Source organism: Podarcis gaigeae, assembly GCF_964106915.1.
Source record: "Podarcis gaigeae genome assembly, chromosome: 1".
Classification (NCBI taxonomy): domain Eukaryota; kingdom Metazoa; phylum Chordata; class Lepidosauria; order Squamata; family Lacertidae; genus Podarcis; species Podarcis gaigeae.
In genome coordinates this window covers 113,766,461-113,785,720 of record NC_139678.1, presented here as the reverse complement: position 1 = coordinate 113,785,720, position 19,260 = coordinate 113,766,461, and the positions used below count along the sequence as shown (strand labels likewise).

General features: G+C 42.4%; 1 protein-coding gene and 1 long non-coding RNA gene across 12 annotated transcripts in view; one reads left to right on the top strand and one right to left on the bottom strand.

Annotated features, from left to right (window-relative positions):
• LOC310833647 overlaps positions 1–19,260 on the top strand; it is a 233,022-nt gene that overhangs the window by 36,395 nt on the left and 177,367 nt on the right. The window lies entirely within an intron of this gene.
• The window catches only part of ZNF385B (zinc finger protein 385B), a 183,178-nt gene that overhangs the window by 2,321 nt on the left and 161,597 nt on the right, over positions 1–19,260 (bottom strand). For 9 of the 11 annotated variants that reach the window (XM_083710183.1, XM_083710180.1, XM_083710178.1 and 6 more), the window contains 4 exons: positions 18,950–19,112; positions 7,192–7,467; positions 3,344–3,522; positions 2,320–2,421 (listed from right to left, as the gene is read on the bottom strand). In XM_083710183.1, the coding sequence (XP_083566309.1) occupies positions 2,320–2,421; positions 3,344–3,522; positions 7,192–7,467; positions 18,950–19,112 (720 nt within the window). The remainder of the gene's footprint in view (positions 1–2,319; positions 2,422–3,343; positions 3,523–7,191; positions 7,468–18,949; positions 19,113–19,260) is intronic. The other 2 variants (XM_083710182.1, XM_083710185.1) reach the window with 1 other exon arrangement.

Below are 19,260 nucleotides of genomic sequence, written 5' to 3'. Positions count from 1 at the left end.
TAAAGTGGTGCTTCAGGTTAAGAACAGTTTCAGGTTAAGTACGGACCTCCGGAACGAATTAAGTACTTAACCTGAGGTACCACTGTATGTAAAGGCAAGAAGGAGGCGGGGAGAGGTGCCCGAATTGTGCTATGGTGCACTCCAGCTGAAAAAAGCACTAATAATCATTATTATTTTTGTTGTTGTTATTATTTATTAAATTTGTAAATTGCCCTTTATGCGAAGATTTTAGGGCAGTTCACAATATAAAATGGGGGGGGGGGGCCGCAAAACAAATAAATGCCACCTATGCCTCCACAGGGAGGACCAGCAGCAATGAGGGCCTTTTATCAGCTTGGGCTGGTTTACCAGTTCTGCCCCTACCTAGGAAAGAAAAGCAGACCTTGCCATGGTTACTTGTTTCCTGCTTACATCCAGACTAGACGAGTGCAATGCACCAAATGTGGAGCGCCCTTTGAAGATGGTTTGTAAGTTCCAGTTCAGCAGCTTGTGACAACCAAGGGGTTCCCTTGCCCTCCTTACAAGCTCAGCTACATTAGTAATTTATCTTTCTTGGGTTTGGATATGTTAATGTTATTTTTAACAGGTTCTTTACATATACATATATATGTATATGTATAATTATATTGTGCTGCACTGATTATGTTGTAAGCTGTTTTCTGGAGGATTTTGCCTGGAAAAGTGGGGTATAAATACCTAAGCAAATGAGTAAGTGCTTTAAAATTCCACTCCTCCTTTTTAAATTTTCTGCCCAGGAGGTTAAAACCATCCAAGTGATACCATAATGTTGTAAAGCAGACTGCAATTAGCTATTTGCATTAAGGTTAACCTTCTACCGAATGTCAATATCGCTGCGCATTATATGGATTAGCAGAATTGACCCACTAAAATGTTTCTTGCCAAGGTTAATGTGATTATTTTTCTAGAGGGCACTGACAGCCTACCATTACCGGTTTATTTTCTTGGTTTTCGCTTCTATTTGTAGATAGGAGTCAGCAGGTGATTTTCCCCCGACAGTTCCTGATACAGCTAAAATTAGCATGCACAAGTGGTTAATGCACTTTATTAACTGAGAAAGACGTGTATGCAGAGTTGCCTGATAGCACCTCTTGAGGTAGGCAGCTTCATGGACCCTGACTATACTTTCAGAGACAACAGTGGTGGTCAAAAGCCCTGAAAACATTGTACAAGCAGCAATGTATGAAGTTGGTCCTGAGAGCTCACTGCCTGCTTACAGATACAAATTAAACACTTAACTGGGTCTTGTGCTCCAGCACGCACCTGCTTCAGCTCCCCTACCGTGAAACTAATAAGTGGATATAGCCTGAAGCATTTTAATTTTATTCTTTATAATTATGCAAGGATATTAGTGTTTGTTTGTTTGTTTGCTTGCTTGCTTCTAAAGGTCATTTGGAACGTGCTGCACTTTAAAACTGAGAATATACGTTCCTTAGGCATGGTTGGCTTGCTGCGCACCGTGGATGCACTCCAGGTTCATTAAAAATAATGGCCGCCGACTTCAGTGGGGAGCCTCTTTCTGTAGGAGGCTCACACCCATCGTAAGAACATAAGAAGAGTCTGCCGGGTCAGGGAAATGGCCCAGCTGCTCCAGCATCTTGTTCTCACAGGGGCCTCCTGGCCACGCAAGACCCAAGGAAACTCTCCCTTCCTGTGCTTTCCAGCAACTGGTATCTAGAAGCATTACTGCATCCGACCCTTAAGGCAGAGTATAGCCATCATGGCTAGCAGCCCTTGAGAGCCTCCTCTAGATATCTTCACTAACACAGAGATGGTCACAGAATCTTCCAACACTGTATCCTGGACATGAGTGCCCATGAAAGAGAAATTATGTGGGGAAGGATAAGCTCTGTTTTTTGAGGACTTGGAACTATTCCGTAGCATCACAGTAGTTTTAATAGCTGCCGTAGGAATGGGCAAGAGGAAGGTGAGAAACAATCAAGAGAAATGCAGTGGAGTCTGTTCCGCCCTCTAGGGTTCAATTTAAGCACTGCCTGCTGTTGCCTTCAGTTGGAACCATGAGAAGAACGGGACATTGCAAAAAGGCTTGCTTAAAGGCAGAAATGTATTCCCCTAAGGTGCACTGCTTCGGCCTTTAAAAGAGATGGAGTGCATTTCTAAAAAGAAAAATAAGACACACTACTCGTTCCATTTCAGATGGTTAATTCCTCCCCTCCAGCAGCAGCTAACTCCCTTTGTGTGTGGACTGGCAGATTCACATTTGACATACACCTAAACTTGAATGCAGTTGGAATCCCCCAGTTACGGAAAAATATAATGCTACGCTCAGGCAACACTTACTGCTAGAATACTTGGACTACGTTGTAGTTTGTTATAAGGGCTATATTTCGGTTTTGTAGGCTTCCCCGCAACTCTGTCCTTGTGTCTTCTGCTGGAAATGTGCTGGAAATGTAAAACAAAACAAAAAAATGTTCAGTTTAAAAGTCATTACCTAATACCGGATGATATCTAATGTTAGCCATAATTGGAGTAAACTCAAAGGAATCAGGGGACTTCAGTTACACGAGTCCAATGATTTCAGTTGGGTTTGACTAACACTGTATATCACCTGCTGCAGTTACTGTGCAAATCTGTGAACTTACTCCAAGAAAATAAACTGCATAGAGCTCCAGCAGAAGATTTAGATTTCAGTAGTAAAACCCCTGTAAAACCATGCAACCGGAACATTTAGATATTATGATTGTACAAATCAGGTACATTAAAAAAAAAACCTCCCAGACTTACTACTTAAAATCTGTGTATACTCAGATTTTCATTAGGAGACAATAAAATCAAAGCGATAGATTGTGTATCAAGAGAGCAAGAGGAGAAGATGCTGGATGACAGCACTGGTCTTACCATGTGAAATTGCCAGCAGCAGATGGATGGTGATGATCCAGGAAAGAAGGGAATTCTCATCCCTATATATTTAAGCACTGGGAGGCTGCAGCCAGTATCATGCCAGCACACAGCGGCTGACTGGAATCATCCTGGCCTGTACACAAGCTGTTCTCATCAGCAGAGGAAGTGGCTCTCAGCCATTAGCAAATCCTGCCTAAATATTTTCAGACTTGTTCTTGAGCACCTATGAGGTTTATATATCTGCCAATTTAAAAGCAAAACCTGAGATTCAGGATCTGGTACCATATTTTTGCACAAGGCAGGTGGATTCCTTTGCCAACATCTGGAAAGTGGAATTTGGTCTGCCAAATTAAAATTAGCCACTTAATCCGACGAGCGTGTGATACGAAACAAAGGACTCCCGTGATCTATGAATGTGGCATGCGCTATGCAAACCCAGTGATTCCTGATGCTATCGCCATACCTGCTTAAGTTGGATTTCTGAGTTGACATGGACGTCACAGATCTCACAATGAAATGTTTTGTTCTGCAGTCCTGAGCCCATAGTGACATTCTGAGCCTTCAGCCTGGATCCTGGTCTAGGGTAAGACTTGATTGGACCGGCACCATTCCGAGCCTCAACCATTGTCTTGTGCTTGGAACCTGATGAGCCACATTGCAAAAGCATCAGAGATTGTTTCTCCCTTAAATGACCAACTAAACATTTTCAGCCGTAATACCATTTCCATCACTTTCCATATTTACACATAGGGTAAATATGAAGGAAGGGCTTTGCTTTTTTTGTTACCTGCCCAAAGGCTTATTTCCTTCTTTTTCCTTGGGTTTTTGCAAGTGAACAATATTTTCTTACAAGCAGTAACAAAACAACACCCCACCCACCAAAGCCAGGAGAGAATAAAACAACGAAAACTTAACACGTCAACATGGAAAGCCAGTATGGAGATGACTACATTATATACAGGTAAGCATAACTGCAAGAAGTCCATATTTATCTCCTTGGCTTGTGTAAGGAATCGTGTAGGTTGTTTTCTGAAATGTAAGAAATCAAGATCCACCAGGTAGAATAGAGAAGTTCGACTGCTTTTTTGCCTTCCTGGCACAAGGTTTACCAGTTATATTCTTGGCCATTGCAACCTTCCAAACATTATACTAAGCCTTTTTGTTCGCCATGTGTAGGAAACTTGTGATGATGCTGGGCTCTTATCAGCCCAGGTCAAAATGGCCAATGGTAAGGGATGATGGAAGTCCATCTAAAAGACTCGTGTTTCCCATCCCTGTTCTGTGAAGTTAAGTTTTCAAATGCTTCTCAATGAGAAACCCTTTGCAGAACTGTGAGATTGTTCAGGAACCACCTATCATTACAGACACTGATTAAGTTAAATCCTCTTTTGCCACATAATCCATAGTTCCAACTATAATAGATCTTTGTGACCTTCTAAAAGAGTCTTCCAGAATCCACCACTTTAGAATCCTTGGCATAGGAGGAGGAAAATATTTTCCCCCAGGAAACAGAGTTTTCCTCAGAATTACTTCCTTTTGATCTGTAAGTCATTTTTACCATCTTAAAAAATAGTTTTTCATTTCAGCACAAAGGAGAAGTGCTGGAAAATCATGTTCACCCAGTGCTACAAATGAAAGCACGAGAAAGCTGGAAAGCTTTCAATTCAGCAAAACAGATCACCTATCTGTTTTGCTGAAGTGAAAGCTTTTCAGCTTGTTCACCTAACAATGGAATTTCATGAGAAAACCAGAAACCCAGGACAGAACTACGTGAGGGTTGGAAAACCCAGTCCTCCTGAGTTTGACTCAAACTGCTTAATGTAGGGGGCAAAGGGGAATCAGTAGGCAGATGTGTAGGTGCTGGACCATTTCCTCCCATCTGATTCTCTCGTGACCTTCCATTTTTATAGATTCATAGAATGGTAGGGTTGGAAGGGACACGGGGTCATCTAAGTCCAACCCACTGCAATGCAGGAATCTTTCGCCCAATGTGGAGCTGAAACCCACGATCCTGAGATTAATAGTCTCATGCTCTACCAACTGAACTATCTCCATTTCCCCCCATTCACCCCATATTTGGCTCAATGACTGGAAATAAGCTTTATGGAGGAAGGAAGTTTCTCTGGGGAGATGTGGCAGAGAAATGGTGCACAAGGAAAAAACCACCCACCCACTCCCTGGCCATTAATTCTCCTGTTACAGTCCACATTACTCTCAACCAGCAATTCTGTGTCTGGGAAACACCAATGGTGTTTCTAGGGTTCCAACAACTTTCAAGTTATGCAAGCAGCTTCTATTCACCAGAAAATAAGTAAAGACTGCATGAAAAAAAGGCACACAGGACTTTTGTTCTGCAGTTTGTTACTATCATGAGGGAAACAGAAGGAAAATATGGCTTCTTGTTATTGGTCTTTTTTTAAAGAAAAAAAAATCAAAGGCACAAAAACACTTTGAGGTATGAGATTCACAGGCATAATTATATTCTCCCGCAGAAGAAATAGTAGGTTTTTAAAATCTATATTCTTTCAGTTACTTGGTTCATTTCATCTACTTAATACCACTCATGCATTACTTTTTCTTATGCATGAGTGATATTAGCTCACAAAGGCTTCTGCCACACTAACATACTTATACCTAGTTAAAACACTGGGGAGGGGAAGCAGATTTAAGATGTATGCTTACATCAGTAATATTTATGAGGTGCTTTACTCATTCATACATGTGCTCATGTCCCTTGGAGAAACATGCAAGAAAATACAAACACTGTACAATCACATCACGATCGGATGGTGGGCTTTTTTGGCCATATTTTATCAATACAAATAATCAAAATATTCACTTAGGAAAAATACTCCACAGAAAGGAGTCTTGATGCAATTGTGTCTACCAGTGATGCAAAGGCATATGGTAAATTTGGAGAGGGGAAAAAATTATTTTATTTCTTAGATTTATATACTGCCTTTCCACCAAGGCCCCTCTGTCCTCACACCAAACCTGCCAGTTAGGCAGGGCAAAGAGATAGTGACTGACTCAACATCGCTCAGCCATCTCCATGGCTGGGTGAAGATTTGAATCAGAGCCTCCACAGTCCAAAGGAAGACCCTCTCGAGCACTGCACCACACTGGCTCTCAAAAGACACAAAGGAACTGAAAGCTGAGGCGAACTGAACATGCACGGCGCCATATATAAAATAAAGAAATAATAAAAATGAGTGATGGAGGGTTTCCATTACATTGGTTTGGCTTTGGAAACGAGACCAGGCTAATTTGGAACTCCAAAACCCTTGGAGAAATTCAGATGGGGTGAATTTCTGAAGACTTCCTTATTTATTTATTTTAAAAATATCTCTTACGGAGCCCTTCCTGTGCCAGCGCTGGATAGTCCTTGCACCAGGACAAAAGGCGTGTAGGTCCTACATAGGAATGGAGACACACACTGAATAAGCAGTAGCTGATCAGTGTTACCCTGGTCACTGAGAGCATCAGGAAAGGCCTTTTCAGCAGTTACCGTATGCAGACCTTCGAAGTGTCTCTGTTTTCCAGGGACAGTCCCAAATTTAACAGATGCCATCCTGGTTTCTGATTTGATCCCAGAATGTTCTGCTTTTCCTTAGGACATCCCTATTTTCATTGGAGTAATGTTGGAGGCTATGGAATTATGTAAACCCCGAGCCAAGGAGATAAGCAACTCTACAAATGTTTGATGTTTTGTTATGTTTTAATATAGGTTGGAAGCTGCCCAGAGTGGCTGGGGCAACCCAGTCAGATGGGAGCGATATAAATAAAACAATGGCAATGGCAATGGCATTAAGAATAATGGAATAGGACGTCCCTATTTTCATCGGAGAAATGTTGGAGGGTATGCATGTGAGGTGGCCCTCAATGGTTCTCCTTGAAATGTGGAATCGTGAAAACTGCCTTCTGATTTTTTTGTTCTGCAACAGCATTTCCTGGAGTAAGAGGGCGAAATACAGATCCCAGGAAGTTGGGCGAAACCGTCAGTCTGGGCAACAAGCGCATTCACAGGAAACGGCAGCGCGAAGCATGCAGTAGATGCCTATTTCCGTATAACCAGATGATTCAGAGCTTTAATAAAGAACAGGATTTATGCATCCCGTGTTGTCTGCAGACAGGAATCTAGTAATTGCCACCGTATATTTTACATAAAACACCCTCTCCTTTAAAAAATAAATAAAGGAGGCAAAGAATTATTACATACACCACCATGTCTAAATGCCAATTATATTAACTTCTTTCAGCCCTCTTCCCACCCCTCAATGATGCATTTAGTTATTTCTGGCAGATACTCACCTGTGTTATGTGCTTCTAGCTGTGATAGGGAGTTCACAGCCACTTTGCATAATGAGCAGTAAAGCAGTTTTTTGGCTTTCTCCTCTTCTGATTCAGAAATGGCATTAGTAGTCCCATTTGTGCTCTTGGAAGAAGTTGATGATGAGGGTGTAGATGTTGTTGCTACTGCTGCGGAAGTGACAAGCACTGCTGTAGCTCCAGGCTCAGGTATAAAAGAGACCACTTCAGCATAAGGAAGCTGACTAGAGCCATTCACTGTCAGGTTTGCCTTATCTTCTGAAAGAGAGAGAGAAAGAATATTAGGCTGCCAGGTTGTCCTGTAATCCAGATGATGCTACAAGGACCAGACACGACCAGTGTCTTAGGGCACTATCTCAGGGAAATTCAGTTCGGTTCACACTTAAAGGCCAATCGACCCAAACTGTGTTTTCTGAAGCAACATGTGAACTGTAATGCAGCTCTTCTGTTGGAATCTGCAAACGATGTAGTTTTCCAGGCAAACAACGTTTACAAGAATTAGGGGAAGGTGCACATAAAAATTAAAATATTAGTGGAAAAAATGCATTATACTAGGGAAAGTTGCTTGCAAAAAAAATTACAAAACTGCATACAAAAAGGTGTTTTTTAGGACCCTAAAATACGGACGAATTTTCATGATTTGAATTTTCAAATTGCTGCAGAGATGTGGAGTAAACAATACTCACTGCAGTCAACTGAAGGCAACCAACCATTCCCTGGGGTCCCCCAATCTCTCTCACAGCCAAGGAAAAACTAATAAATGAATGGAGAAAGAACCTACCCACACAATGCTGACACAAAAACCTTGCACAAACAGATGTAAAAGAATGAAAGTTTACAACCACCCACCGTTTTCTCTCTCCTCCAATTTCCACCACTCTTCTCCCCCAACCTGACACTCGCCATAACATTAGTGACTCACATTGATCTGTTAAAAAGTCTCTATGAACTGAAAGCAGAGATGCTGTATGTACTTTTGTTACCCCAAAAATTCCTGTGGCCGGATTCTGATGAGTGGGCACCGGGAGAAAGGGGGTTGGAGACTGGCTTGGAAGAAGGAATCTGTGAACTGGGCGAGAGAAAATAGAAGCAGGAGAAGCTTGAGGACTGGAGAGTGAAGAAGAGATGCAGGAGGAGGGAGAGGATGCCACTGTTAAAGGGTCTTCACAAGAATTTAAACCATGGGTAGGCAACCCAAGGCCCAGGGCCCAGATCCGGCCCATTTGCCTTCTAAATCTGGCCCGCGGATGGTCCGGGAATCAGTGTGTTTTTATATGAGCAGAATGTGTTCTTTTATTTAAAATGCATCTCTCGGTTATTTGTGGGGCATAGGAATTTGTTTATTTTCCCCCCTTCAAAATATAGTCCGGCCCTCAAACCAGGTCTGAAGAAGAAGAAGAAGCAGAAGAATAAGAGTTTGGATTTGATATCCCGCTTTATCACTACCCGAAGGAGTCTCAAAGCGGCTAACATTCTCCTTTCCCTTCCTCCCCCACAACAAACACTCTGTGAGGTGAGTGGGGCTGAGAGACTTCAGAGAAGTGTGACTAGCCCAAGGTCACCCAGCAGCCGCGTGTGGAGGAACGGGGAAGCGAACCCGGTTCACCAGATTATGAGTCCACCACTTTTAACCACTACACCACACTGGTTTTAGGAGCAGTGGACCGACCCCCTGCTGAAAAAGTTTGCTGACCCCTGATTTAAACCATGGGTGGGCAAACTAAGGCCTGGGGGCTGGATCCGGCCCAATCGCCTTCTAAATCCAGCCTGCGGACGGTCCTGGAATCAGCGTGTTTTTACATGAGTAGAATGTGTCCTTTTATTTAAAATGCATCTCTGGGTTATTTGTGGGGCATAGGAATTCGTTCATCCCTCCCCCAAACATAGTCCGGCCTCCCACAAGGTCTGAGGGACAGTGGACCAGCCCCTTGCTGAAAAATTTGCTGACCCCTGTAAACCATGGCTGGGGAACCTGTGGCTCCCATCATCCCTGACAATTGGTCATACTGGCTGGAGGGGGTTGCTGATGGGAGCCACAAGCCAACAACCGCTAGAGGGCCCAGGTGAGCCACCCTAATTTAAACCTTTTACAGTGGTGCCTCGCAAGACGAAAATAATCCGTTCCGCGAGTATCTTCGTCTAGCGGTTTTTTCGTCTTGCGAAGCAACCCTATTAGCAGCTTAGTGGCTTAGCGCTATTAGCGGTGTAGCGGCTATTAAAGGCTTAGCGGCTTAGCAGCTAAAAGGCTATTAGCGGCTTAGAAAAAGGGGGGAAAGCAAAAAAAATCGCAAGACTCGCAAGATGTTTTCGTCTTGCGAAGCAAGCCCATAGGGAAATTCGTCTTGCGAAGCACATCGAAAAACGGAAAACCCTTTCGTCTAGCGGGTTTTTCGTCTTGCGAGGCATTCGTCTTGCAGGGCACCACTGTATTTAGTTCTTCAGCATAATTCTCCATTTCCCTTGCTCACATCTTCCTCCCCTCCTTTTGTTTCCACTTATTGTGTTAATTATTAGATAGGGAGCTCCTCAAAGTGGGGGTTATTGGTTGCTGTTGTCGTATGTTTCATTACAAAATGCTGTGCACATTGATGGCAGTATATAAACGAATAGTTCTTTTACTCTCTTTTTTAAAGCCATGTTATATACAATGAGTGTAACCCACTGACAGGAAACTTGCAAGGGATGAATAAATTTATTATCATGTTGTCAGACAGAGTTTGACAAAGCAATCAGGACACCTCTAATGTAATTTGAACAAAGAAGTGAACACAATCAGGCACCTACTATGTAATACTTGGCTTTTGTAAAAGATTGGAGAACTTTTTTCCTAATCTGGCACTTTCAAGAGCATGGCCGTGTAGGAGATGCAAGGTTGTAAAAAACAGAAGCAGCAGCGCATCTTATTTATCTGTGCAGGGGAGTATTTTAACAACATGACTGTTTACCACTTCTATAGCATCATTCAGGGGGAAATGAGTGGTGACTAGGAAAGTTGTCCCCAGTTAGCTTTGACACCCTGTCACCCTGGGCTCGCGATCCTGATGTGTTTCCGCAGCAGGCTGCAATCCACCTCATCCTCACTACTTCTTTTGACAGCTCAGCAAAGCATAGGAGCATGCCTTTCATTAGTTTTGCCATTCGCATAAAAGAGGTACAGACTTCTAAAACACCTGCAGATAGCACCTACTGGAATATATTTCTCAAGAGTGCACTGTATTCTCCCTTTGTTCTTGTTTCGAAATTTGAACAAGCTGTTGCAGAAAAGCTTTGACAGTTCTGGGAATCCTAATGCTATGGTAACAATAGCACTTCTGAGGAGGGAAGGAGGTTTTTTTTCTTAAGTTTTAAGTTTTTATTAAGGGTTTTTTTGTGTTACAAAGCAAACAAAACTATCTGGTCACAAATGGACATGGGGGAAAATATTTTGTGTCCTCCGGTCTGGCACTGTTCTTGTATTCCTTAAGCAATGAACAGAGGAAATATTTGTTTTATGATAATTTTTTCAAACACTGAATATACTTTTGCCTGCAAAGGGCCTATATGTAAACTCCTTTCTCCTTCTCATTTATTTTTAAATAATAACTCCATTTATGCTGAAGTCTTGAGAAAAAATCCCTCTAATTAAGTGTAACTTTAGGCTGAATATGACAAAAGCTGTTGTCTCTTATGTTATTGGATGCATTGTCTTGAAATAGTTTTCATGCATATATTAATAGTTTGCTTGTGTATAGTACTATGTTTATGCCGTGCTTTTTTGTACAAAAGTGAGATGCAGGCCATCATATTTTGATAAACTGTAAAATTTCCCTACCAACCCTTATTTCTTTATTAGATTTATTAGATTTATATACCGGCCTTGATCATAAGATCTCAGGGCGGTTCACAGAATAAAAACAAATAATTAAAACGAAACATCAAAACAATACCCCCCCTTTCCACAGACACATTTAAAAGGCTGTAGGATATTAATCAGCCCAAGGCCTGGTGGAAGAAGAACGTTTTTGCCTAGTGCCTAAAAATATATAATGAAGGAGCCAGGCGAACCTCCCTGGAGAGAACGTTCCGCAAATGGGGAGCCACCACAGAGAAGACCCATTCTCATGTTGCCACCCTCCGGACCTCATGTGGAGGAGGCGCATGAAGAAGGGCCTCAGAAGATGCTATCAGGGTCAGGGTAGGTTCATATGGAGAGAGTCAGCCCATGAGCTATTGCGGTCCTGAGCCGTTTAAGGCTCCCCTGTGCCTGTACCCCTTCACCCTTCTCTACTGAATGTGTAAAGAACTCCTAAATAGTTAATAAAAATAAAAGTGACAGCATAAAAATTAAAATTTATGGCATTTTATGCATGTTGAATACTTTTGAGTTAGAAGAAATTAAAAATTAAGAACAGTGCACATGGTTATTAGCGACAAGACAAGATGGTGTTAAATGTGATACTTTCCTATGACCCAATCACCATACATATATACACATAAATGATACCTTTTCACATTTCCAGAATGATGTAGAAGTGAAGTCGAATTAAAACCACAATGCAAGACTTAGGCCTCAAATTGAGGGTCTTTAAGCGGTGGTTGGTTTTTGTTTGTTTTTTAATCTGTTAGTTATTGATGCTCTGGGAAAGGGTAAAATGGGGGTGGTTTTTAAAATCACTTTAAGGAGCTGTATGACTTTTACCTATTTTTATTCCCCACAAGCCTTTTGGGTGCTGTGGAAGGCTAATCAAATCAAATAAATAATTCCAGACAGAGAGTGGAATTTATATATTTAACATACAGAAAGAATTCTGTCAGTAACTTTCAGTAAAAGGTTTGGCGTTGACACTTTAGATACCTGGCATATCTGAAACAAAATTTAAATTGACGTTTCTTTTTTTCTACCTGTTCAAAATGCATTTCTTTCTCCCACACAAAATAAGGCAACTGAAACTTTGGAAAAGTAGTCAATTAGCTAACAGTCATAGAAGACTGGGTTGTGGACCAACCGTCTGAATACTAAGGAAGGAACTGTTCTAGTTTAGAAGGCTCCTTACCCCAACCAAATGTTTTTAAGGTTCAGGATCACTCATTTGCAAAATTATTATTGTTTATTTGAAGGGCAGGGTTAATAACATATACCATAAATGGTATAAGAAAGGGTAATTAAAAAGTTGTTCAAAGTGATATTTTTTTATTTCAATTGTAAAGGCTTGCTGTCCTAAATTTCATTATCATTAAACACACATGCACAAACAAAAACACTGCACCACATTACTCCTTGACATTCATTAAGACAAAGTTAGGCAGATTTGATAAGGAGTTCTAGAACAATTCTTTTTCTGCTTTGCTGCCCCATTTTCTGAATAATGAGAAACTAATGGGTGTCACTCAGAGTACCAACTTCCTAAACGGTTGTGCATTCTATTGAGAAATGAGGCTTAAGAGGGGGGGGGGGGGGAGGAAAAAAAGAACCATGGGATGGTGCAGAAAATAGAATAACCCTGTAGACCTGCATGCAAATCAGCTTGGAGCAGAACACCTCTTAACTCTTTCTGTACGTCGTCTTTCCATTCACTTCTCAACCATCTCAAACTGATGCAAGCCAATTCTGAAATTCGAATAAATTGTACATACCTGCCACAATTTTAAAGGTGGAGGTCATATTCTGATAGTGCTCAATCAGAGGCTCAAACAGTGACTATTGAATGTTCAGTTGGGGGAGAGGGGCCTGGGAAGAAGAACTGGTCAGAAGTACCATTCTTCTTTTCAGCGGATGAAGGGGCAAACAAAGATCAAGGCAACCACCGTGGGGATTGCAAATCTAGCAGCTTATCCTAAAATATGAGAATAATCCTGAGAATAATCACATACGATCTAAAAGATAGGCGGGGTGGGGGGATAGATACTGAACGGTTTATTAAAGTTGCCGCTTAATAATTTATCCAGATCACTTTTCCAACTACAGTGGTACCTCCGTTTACAAACTTAATCCGTTCTAGAAGTCTGTTCTTAAACCGAGGAGCGTTTTCTCTAATGAGGCCTCCCGCCACCGGTGCCCTTCCACTGTTCAGATTCCATTCTTAGACTGAGGTAAAGTTCCCAAACTGGGACACTATTTCCGGTTTTGCGGAGTTCATAAACCAAATCGTTCTTAAACCAGACTGTTCTTAAACCGAGGTACCACTGTATTGTGAAATGCCTGTGGAACCACAGGAGCTCTTATTTTCCGAGGTGATGCAAATTAAAGGGAGTATATGTAAGGTGTGTGTGAGAGAGAGGAAAAGACAGGTGGACAGATAAAATCTGGAATGAAAGCGTGGAATCGAAATTCTGAGAGCAGAAAGTCCAATGTTAATCTCTTAAATTGTCAGTTATGCTTTGGGATGAAAGCTGCTTTCCCTTTTGGTCTGCTCATTCAATGTCCTGTGTCCTTTTGAGGGAAGGAAAAAGTGGCATCTGCCCCTTGCTGATTCTCATGCAGAAGTGCTGGTTGCCCGGCAAAGGACTGGGAACTGGTGCTCAGAACAGGAGATGCTTCCCTTCAACATGAGAACAGGGACTCCTGCAATGTCCTACTTTTAAAAGCTTTTTAAAATAATAATAATAATAATAATAATAATAATAATAATAATATCTGTACACACCACCCCGACTTTCTGTGCCATGGTGGAATGGACCTCTTTTTTCAATAGTGAATATAAAAGCAAGGACCGTCAACCCATCTTCCAGATGGTTAAATACATTTTCTCAACAAATTAGAATGAGTGCTCCACAGCATTAGCAGCCAAGGAAATAATCTGAAACTGAAACTGTATGGGGTATTAGGGGAGGTGTAATACCTCTGGTGGGACGCAGGTGGCGCTGTGGGTTAAACCACAGAGCCTAGGGCTTGCCGATCGGAAGGTCAGTGGTTCGAATCCCCACGATGGGGTGAGCTCCTGTTGCTCGGTCCCTGCTCCTGCCAACCTAGCAGTTCGAAAGCACGTCAAAGTGTAAGTAGATAAATAGGTACCGCTCCGGCGGGAAGGTAAACGTGATTTCCGTGCGCTGCTTTGGTTCGCCAGAAGTGGCTTAGTCATGCTGGCCACATAACCCGGAAGCTGTACGCTGGCTCCCTCAGCCAATAAAGCGAGATGAGCGCCACAACCCCAGAGTCGGTCACGACTGGACCTAATGGTCCTTTACCTAATGGTCCTTTACCTTTAACACCTCTGGTGCGGGACACTTTCTGGGGTAATCCGTTCACCTTTGGTCCTCACCCTGCTCTCAGCTCCACCTGTGGCTCCTAGAAGTTGTCAGGATGCGACAGTGGCCGCACCCTGGGAACAGCTTCAACTGGCCAGCTAAACCAGATGAGGGTAGCTGATGGGTCTCAAACCCTTGGTGAGTTAGGGACTTCCCTTGCATGCGAAGACAGGCTCTGGAAGATTCAGTGGACAAGACCAATAGTGGGTCCCATGGTCAAGAAGGGGGTCTCTGCACTTATCATAGAGGGAGGTGAGGTGAGGATGGGGCTCCTCAACTTGGGAAGGTAACCCATCTAGGAGAAGGAAAGCTCTGGCCCTACACCTCTGCTCCCTAGTGAAATATATTTGGGATAAGAACAGGATAAGGACTAAACCCATCAGAAATCCAGAATGGAATCCCTAAGGTGGCTGGATGGTGCTTTGTACGCCTCCACCTGGCAACTCCTGCAGCTCAGCTGGTGCCAAACGTATTGCTCTGCTTTAGACCATATCAGCAATGCTGAGAGGGGAATCTTGTCATCTGGGCAGCCCCGGACCGCAAGGGATAAATATAAAATTTTTTAAATTAATTAAAACTTCACTGCTGCTAACACAGAGGTTTGTCTTCACCTCCAGAGAAGCAGTCCATTGTCCCTTGAGACAGACGGGTGCCAAAAGCATAAAAAATATTGCAGAGTCCTAGAAAAAGAACTGTTAGGACTAAATATTGAAATCTCACAACTAAGCCCAAGTTGACATTGCTGAGACAAGATCATAGGCAAGAGAGGCTCAAAGGGAGCAATAGGCCCTACATTTATATTCTGAGAAGCATATATTGTTCTCTTTTATGTAAAAAAACCCCCAACACATTTGCATTTATTTTCATATGCTTTATATCACAAAAGGAAGATACAAAAATGTGGAATTCAAATTTGTGACCCTCCAACTCTGAAGTATATTTGTTTTGATTTAGAATGTGTGATCAAAGGATCCTTATTTTCATTTGATAAGTAAACAGGTGCAGTTTTGAGTAGCTGGGGCACTCATCTTGTTCAGTAGCTCACGAAGCTGAGTACCTTGACTATTTAATTCTGTTTATTCTGCCTGGAGAGAATTTGTGAATGTGTGCACACATGTGTTACATGTCTTTATTGTAGGGGTTATTTTTTATCATCTTCACACAGCTAAGTTTTGTGGGGTATAAATTAAAACTGAATTGCTAATTCTTGGAGCTACCACTTTTGCTTCCTTCCATCAGCCTCCAGTTCCTAAGGCTGCCAGGGACATTGAATTGAGGGCGAGGGGCGGGCGAAGATGGCTGCTTTGAATTTCTGAGCAAGTGTGGCTGAAGATACTTTCTTAAAACCATCTCCACTTCATGGGTAGGTGGTCCCATGTGGTTGTCTGTCCAAGTTGCAAGTTTCAGTTTGGTACATGATCAATTGTACATCATCCCTGAACCAATTGGGCTAGTCACCAACTCTAAGGCTGGATCTACACACATATAAAAAACACTATGAAAATGCTATGACCCCCCCTATTATAATATATATATATATATTATAATATAATATAATATAATATAATATAATATAATATAATATAATATAATATAATATAATATAATATAATATAATATAATATAATATAATATATATGCAATTTGCCATTGAGCTCTACATTGCCATCTGGTATCACATTTTATAATGCACTTATAACGTTATAATTGCAGCTGTGTAGAAGAGTCCTAGGGACGCAGGTGGCGCTGTGGGTTAAAGCCTCAGCGCCTAGGACTTGCCGATCGAAAGGTCGGCGGTTCGAATCCCTGCGGCAGGGTGCGCTCCCGCTGCTCGGTCCCAGCGCCTGCCAACCTAGCAGTTCGAAAGCACCTCCGGGTGCAAGTAGATAAATAGGGACCGCTTACCAGCGGGAAGGTAAACGGCGTTTCCGTGTGCGGCTCTGGCTCGCCAGATGCAGCTTTGTCACGCTGGCCACGTGACCCGGAAGTGTCTCCGGACAGCGCTGGCCCCTGGCCTCTTGAGTGAGATGGGCGCACAACCCCAGAGTCTGTCAAGACTGGCCCGTACGGGCAGGGGTACCTTTACCTTTAGAAGAGTCCTAACATTGAGCTAAGTCACAGAGTTCTCAAGGGAGAGAGAGAAGAGCAATAGATAAATATAAATAATACCTTGCAGTGGACGTCAACCTTTGCAGACTTCAGACCACCCCTTAGCTCAATCTTGTAGCATGAGTCCCAGTTTTTAACCATTTTTTAACCATTTTCAGTGATGGGCAGCTGTAACTCAGTTGCTGGTCCTGAGTCCCAACCCACGACCCTACTATCCAAAGCACAATTTGTGAAGTGCAAAACATTTCTTCTCAGGGTCCACATTTAAGCTGGCATTTATAAATAAAAGTAAGGGTCGTGTGGGGTAGGAATATATTTCATAACATCTACTTAATATGATTCAAAAAGAAATAGCAGCCTGTTTCGTTCCACTGCATGTGGAACTAATGATGCCTCTATGGTCTACTCTATAAGGGACTGTAATGTTTCAGGACTATTCATGAGGTTTACCAAGGTTTACTGGTTTATGCAGAAAGACCAGAGCATGGCTTCCCACTAGATTTTGCTGTCAACATTACCAAGCAAGAGCTTGAGAAATGTGCTATAGAGAGCACCTATGGGCTTGTTTACATGGCTATTTGCTTCCAAATATCTGTGGAAGAGTCAGAGGTTATTTGCTGCAGGCTTATTATTGTGAATAAACACCAGAGTGTCCCGGGGCACTGGCTACATAGGCAAGACCCCCAGCCCCGACCCCCAGCCCTCTTGCTCATTATTCTGAGCCATTTTGGGGCATGCACACTGATCCAGTGACAGCGGCATATGTGTGAAAGCAATCCATTCCACACATTTACGTATCCCCTGCTGGATGAGGAACCATGCCTCTAGAAGGATGCCGTGTTTATGAACCGTGGTACTAAATCCCTGTATCCAGTACTCAGGGCTCTCTCTCTCTCTCTCTCTCTCTCTCTCTCTCTCTCTCTGTGTGTGTGTGTGTGTGTGTTTGTGTGTGTGTATGTGTGTCTTTAAGCATCAGTTGAAATTAGCAGCCCTCTCAGCTCTGATCACCTATTTGGCAGCTGTGGAGCAACGGGGTGCTCAATTTTGTACCACCTTTCCCTACTATCAGGAGAAAGGGAAGCAGCTCATTAGGTTTCACAACACTGGCCATCAATTGGTTCGCAAGCAGATGAAGTTTTAATTGCTTGCAGCAGTGCCATGAGCAGCCCACTGTTGAGTGTTCATGTCTTTAGATCACAACCAGCATGTATTTTTCTTCTTCTGGTTACCGTATCAAAGAGCTGGCATTTACCTCCAGGGAGCTAGATGACCCTCTGCAAGTTGTTACCGTAGATAGTTCACTACAAATGTAGATAACTTCATCCATCTTTGCATACCTTGGTTGGCTATGCCACATTTATCCCAGGATGAAAACAAGACAGTCAAGAAGCTATCCGATGGCTCTATTTCTCCACTTCACATCACTTTTGATAAAAATGATTTTCTCTTACAAATACAAGTGACTAAGGTTATCATCTCCATCTCAATATAACTGACAGTGTTAACAAGCTCAGAGCATGGAGCCACAGACAAATGAAAGCTCATAGACAGCAAAGCAAGATTTGTTTGATGCCACTTGGAAGCACTGTTCGCTCCCTTGTTCATACCCCAAAGGCAGGACTGTCACACCATCTCACCTCCTGCACTCAACTGAAACCCACCATTTTGATGGTAGATTTTAATGTAGACAGGGAAGTAGCTCTATTGCCACATCTCTACTGGGCAATTTCATCTTTGCTTGTCCTCATCCACAACCTCAATGGCTGCATTCAGCTGGACAATGGATATGCTGGTCAAACTGTACAGGGAATGTGACCTGCTGTTTTAACTGATCTGTTTCCGTTTTCAGAAAAGACAGCTTTGTAATGATATTTCTTGTCATATTGAAATACACACTGAATCCTTGGTGGCAGCACTAAGAATGGTGATTCTGATAATGATCATCATATGGTCTAAGTAGAAGTCTACGACTTTACACAGGAGGATGAAATATGCCTGGGGGGAAAAGTGTTCTGGTTTTGCTTTTTGTTTTTGCAATCGGAGATTTGGATTAAGCTGCAAAACGTATATTGAATCTTATACTCCACCTGTGTGGTTTGAAGAAAACAGGGGCTGTATCCAGCTGAACAGTTACACTAGTGTAATGACCCTCATGTGCTCTCTAAAAGTGCTCCAGGGAGGTTGAAGGAACCCCCCAGAATAGATTTAGGGGACACGTGACAAGCATGTGTGGAGAAGAAGTTACATTGGAGATCTAAAAGTTGCCGTGCTAATGTATGAACACTGCCCATCGGTTTTGTTCTTCTCATCACAAAGTATTTATCAACACCGTAATGGATAGGAAGCATGCATTCAGAATCTCACGCAAAAGAAGAAGAAGCAAAGAATGTATAGAATGAAAATTGACCTGATTTGTCAGAGATGCTGGCTGGGACTGGTGTAGCAGAGCAGTTCGCATTAGCCTTTGCGCTGTCCTTGGAAGCACCAGCTTTTGGTCTATTTTTCGTTGCTTCTAGTGCTTTGACCTTCTTGGCATGTTTACTTCCTTTGTAGTGGGCCTCGGCCTGGCTCTACAAAGGAGAACAAATCAGGCTCACACTTTGCACTTCATATCACTTGATGGATGACAATGTAGAGAGAGAGAGATAAAAAGTTATACAACTTTCAATAATAGGCACCACATTTCTTTGCCTGACAAGTTTTTGTAGCACTTTATAT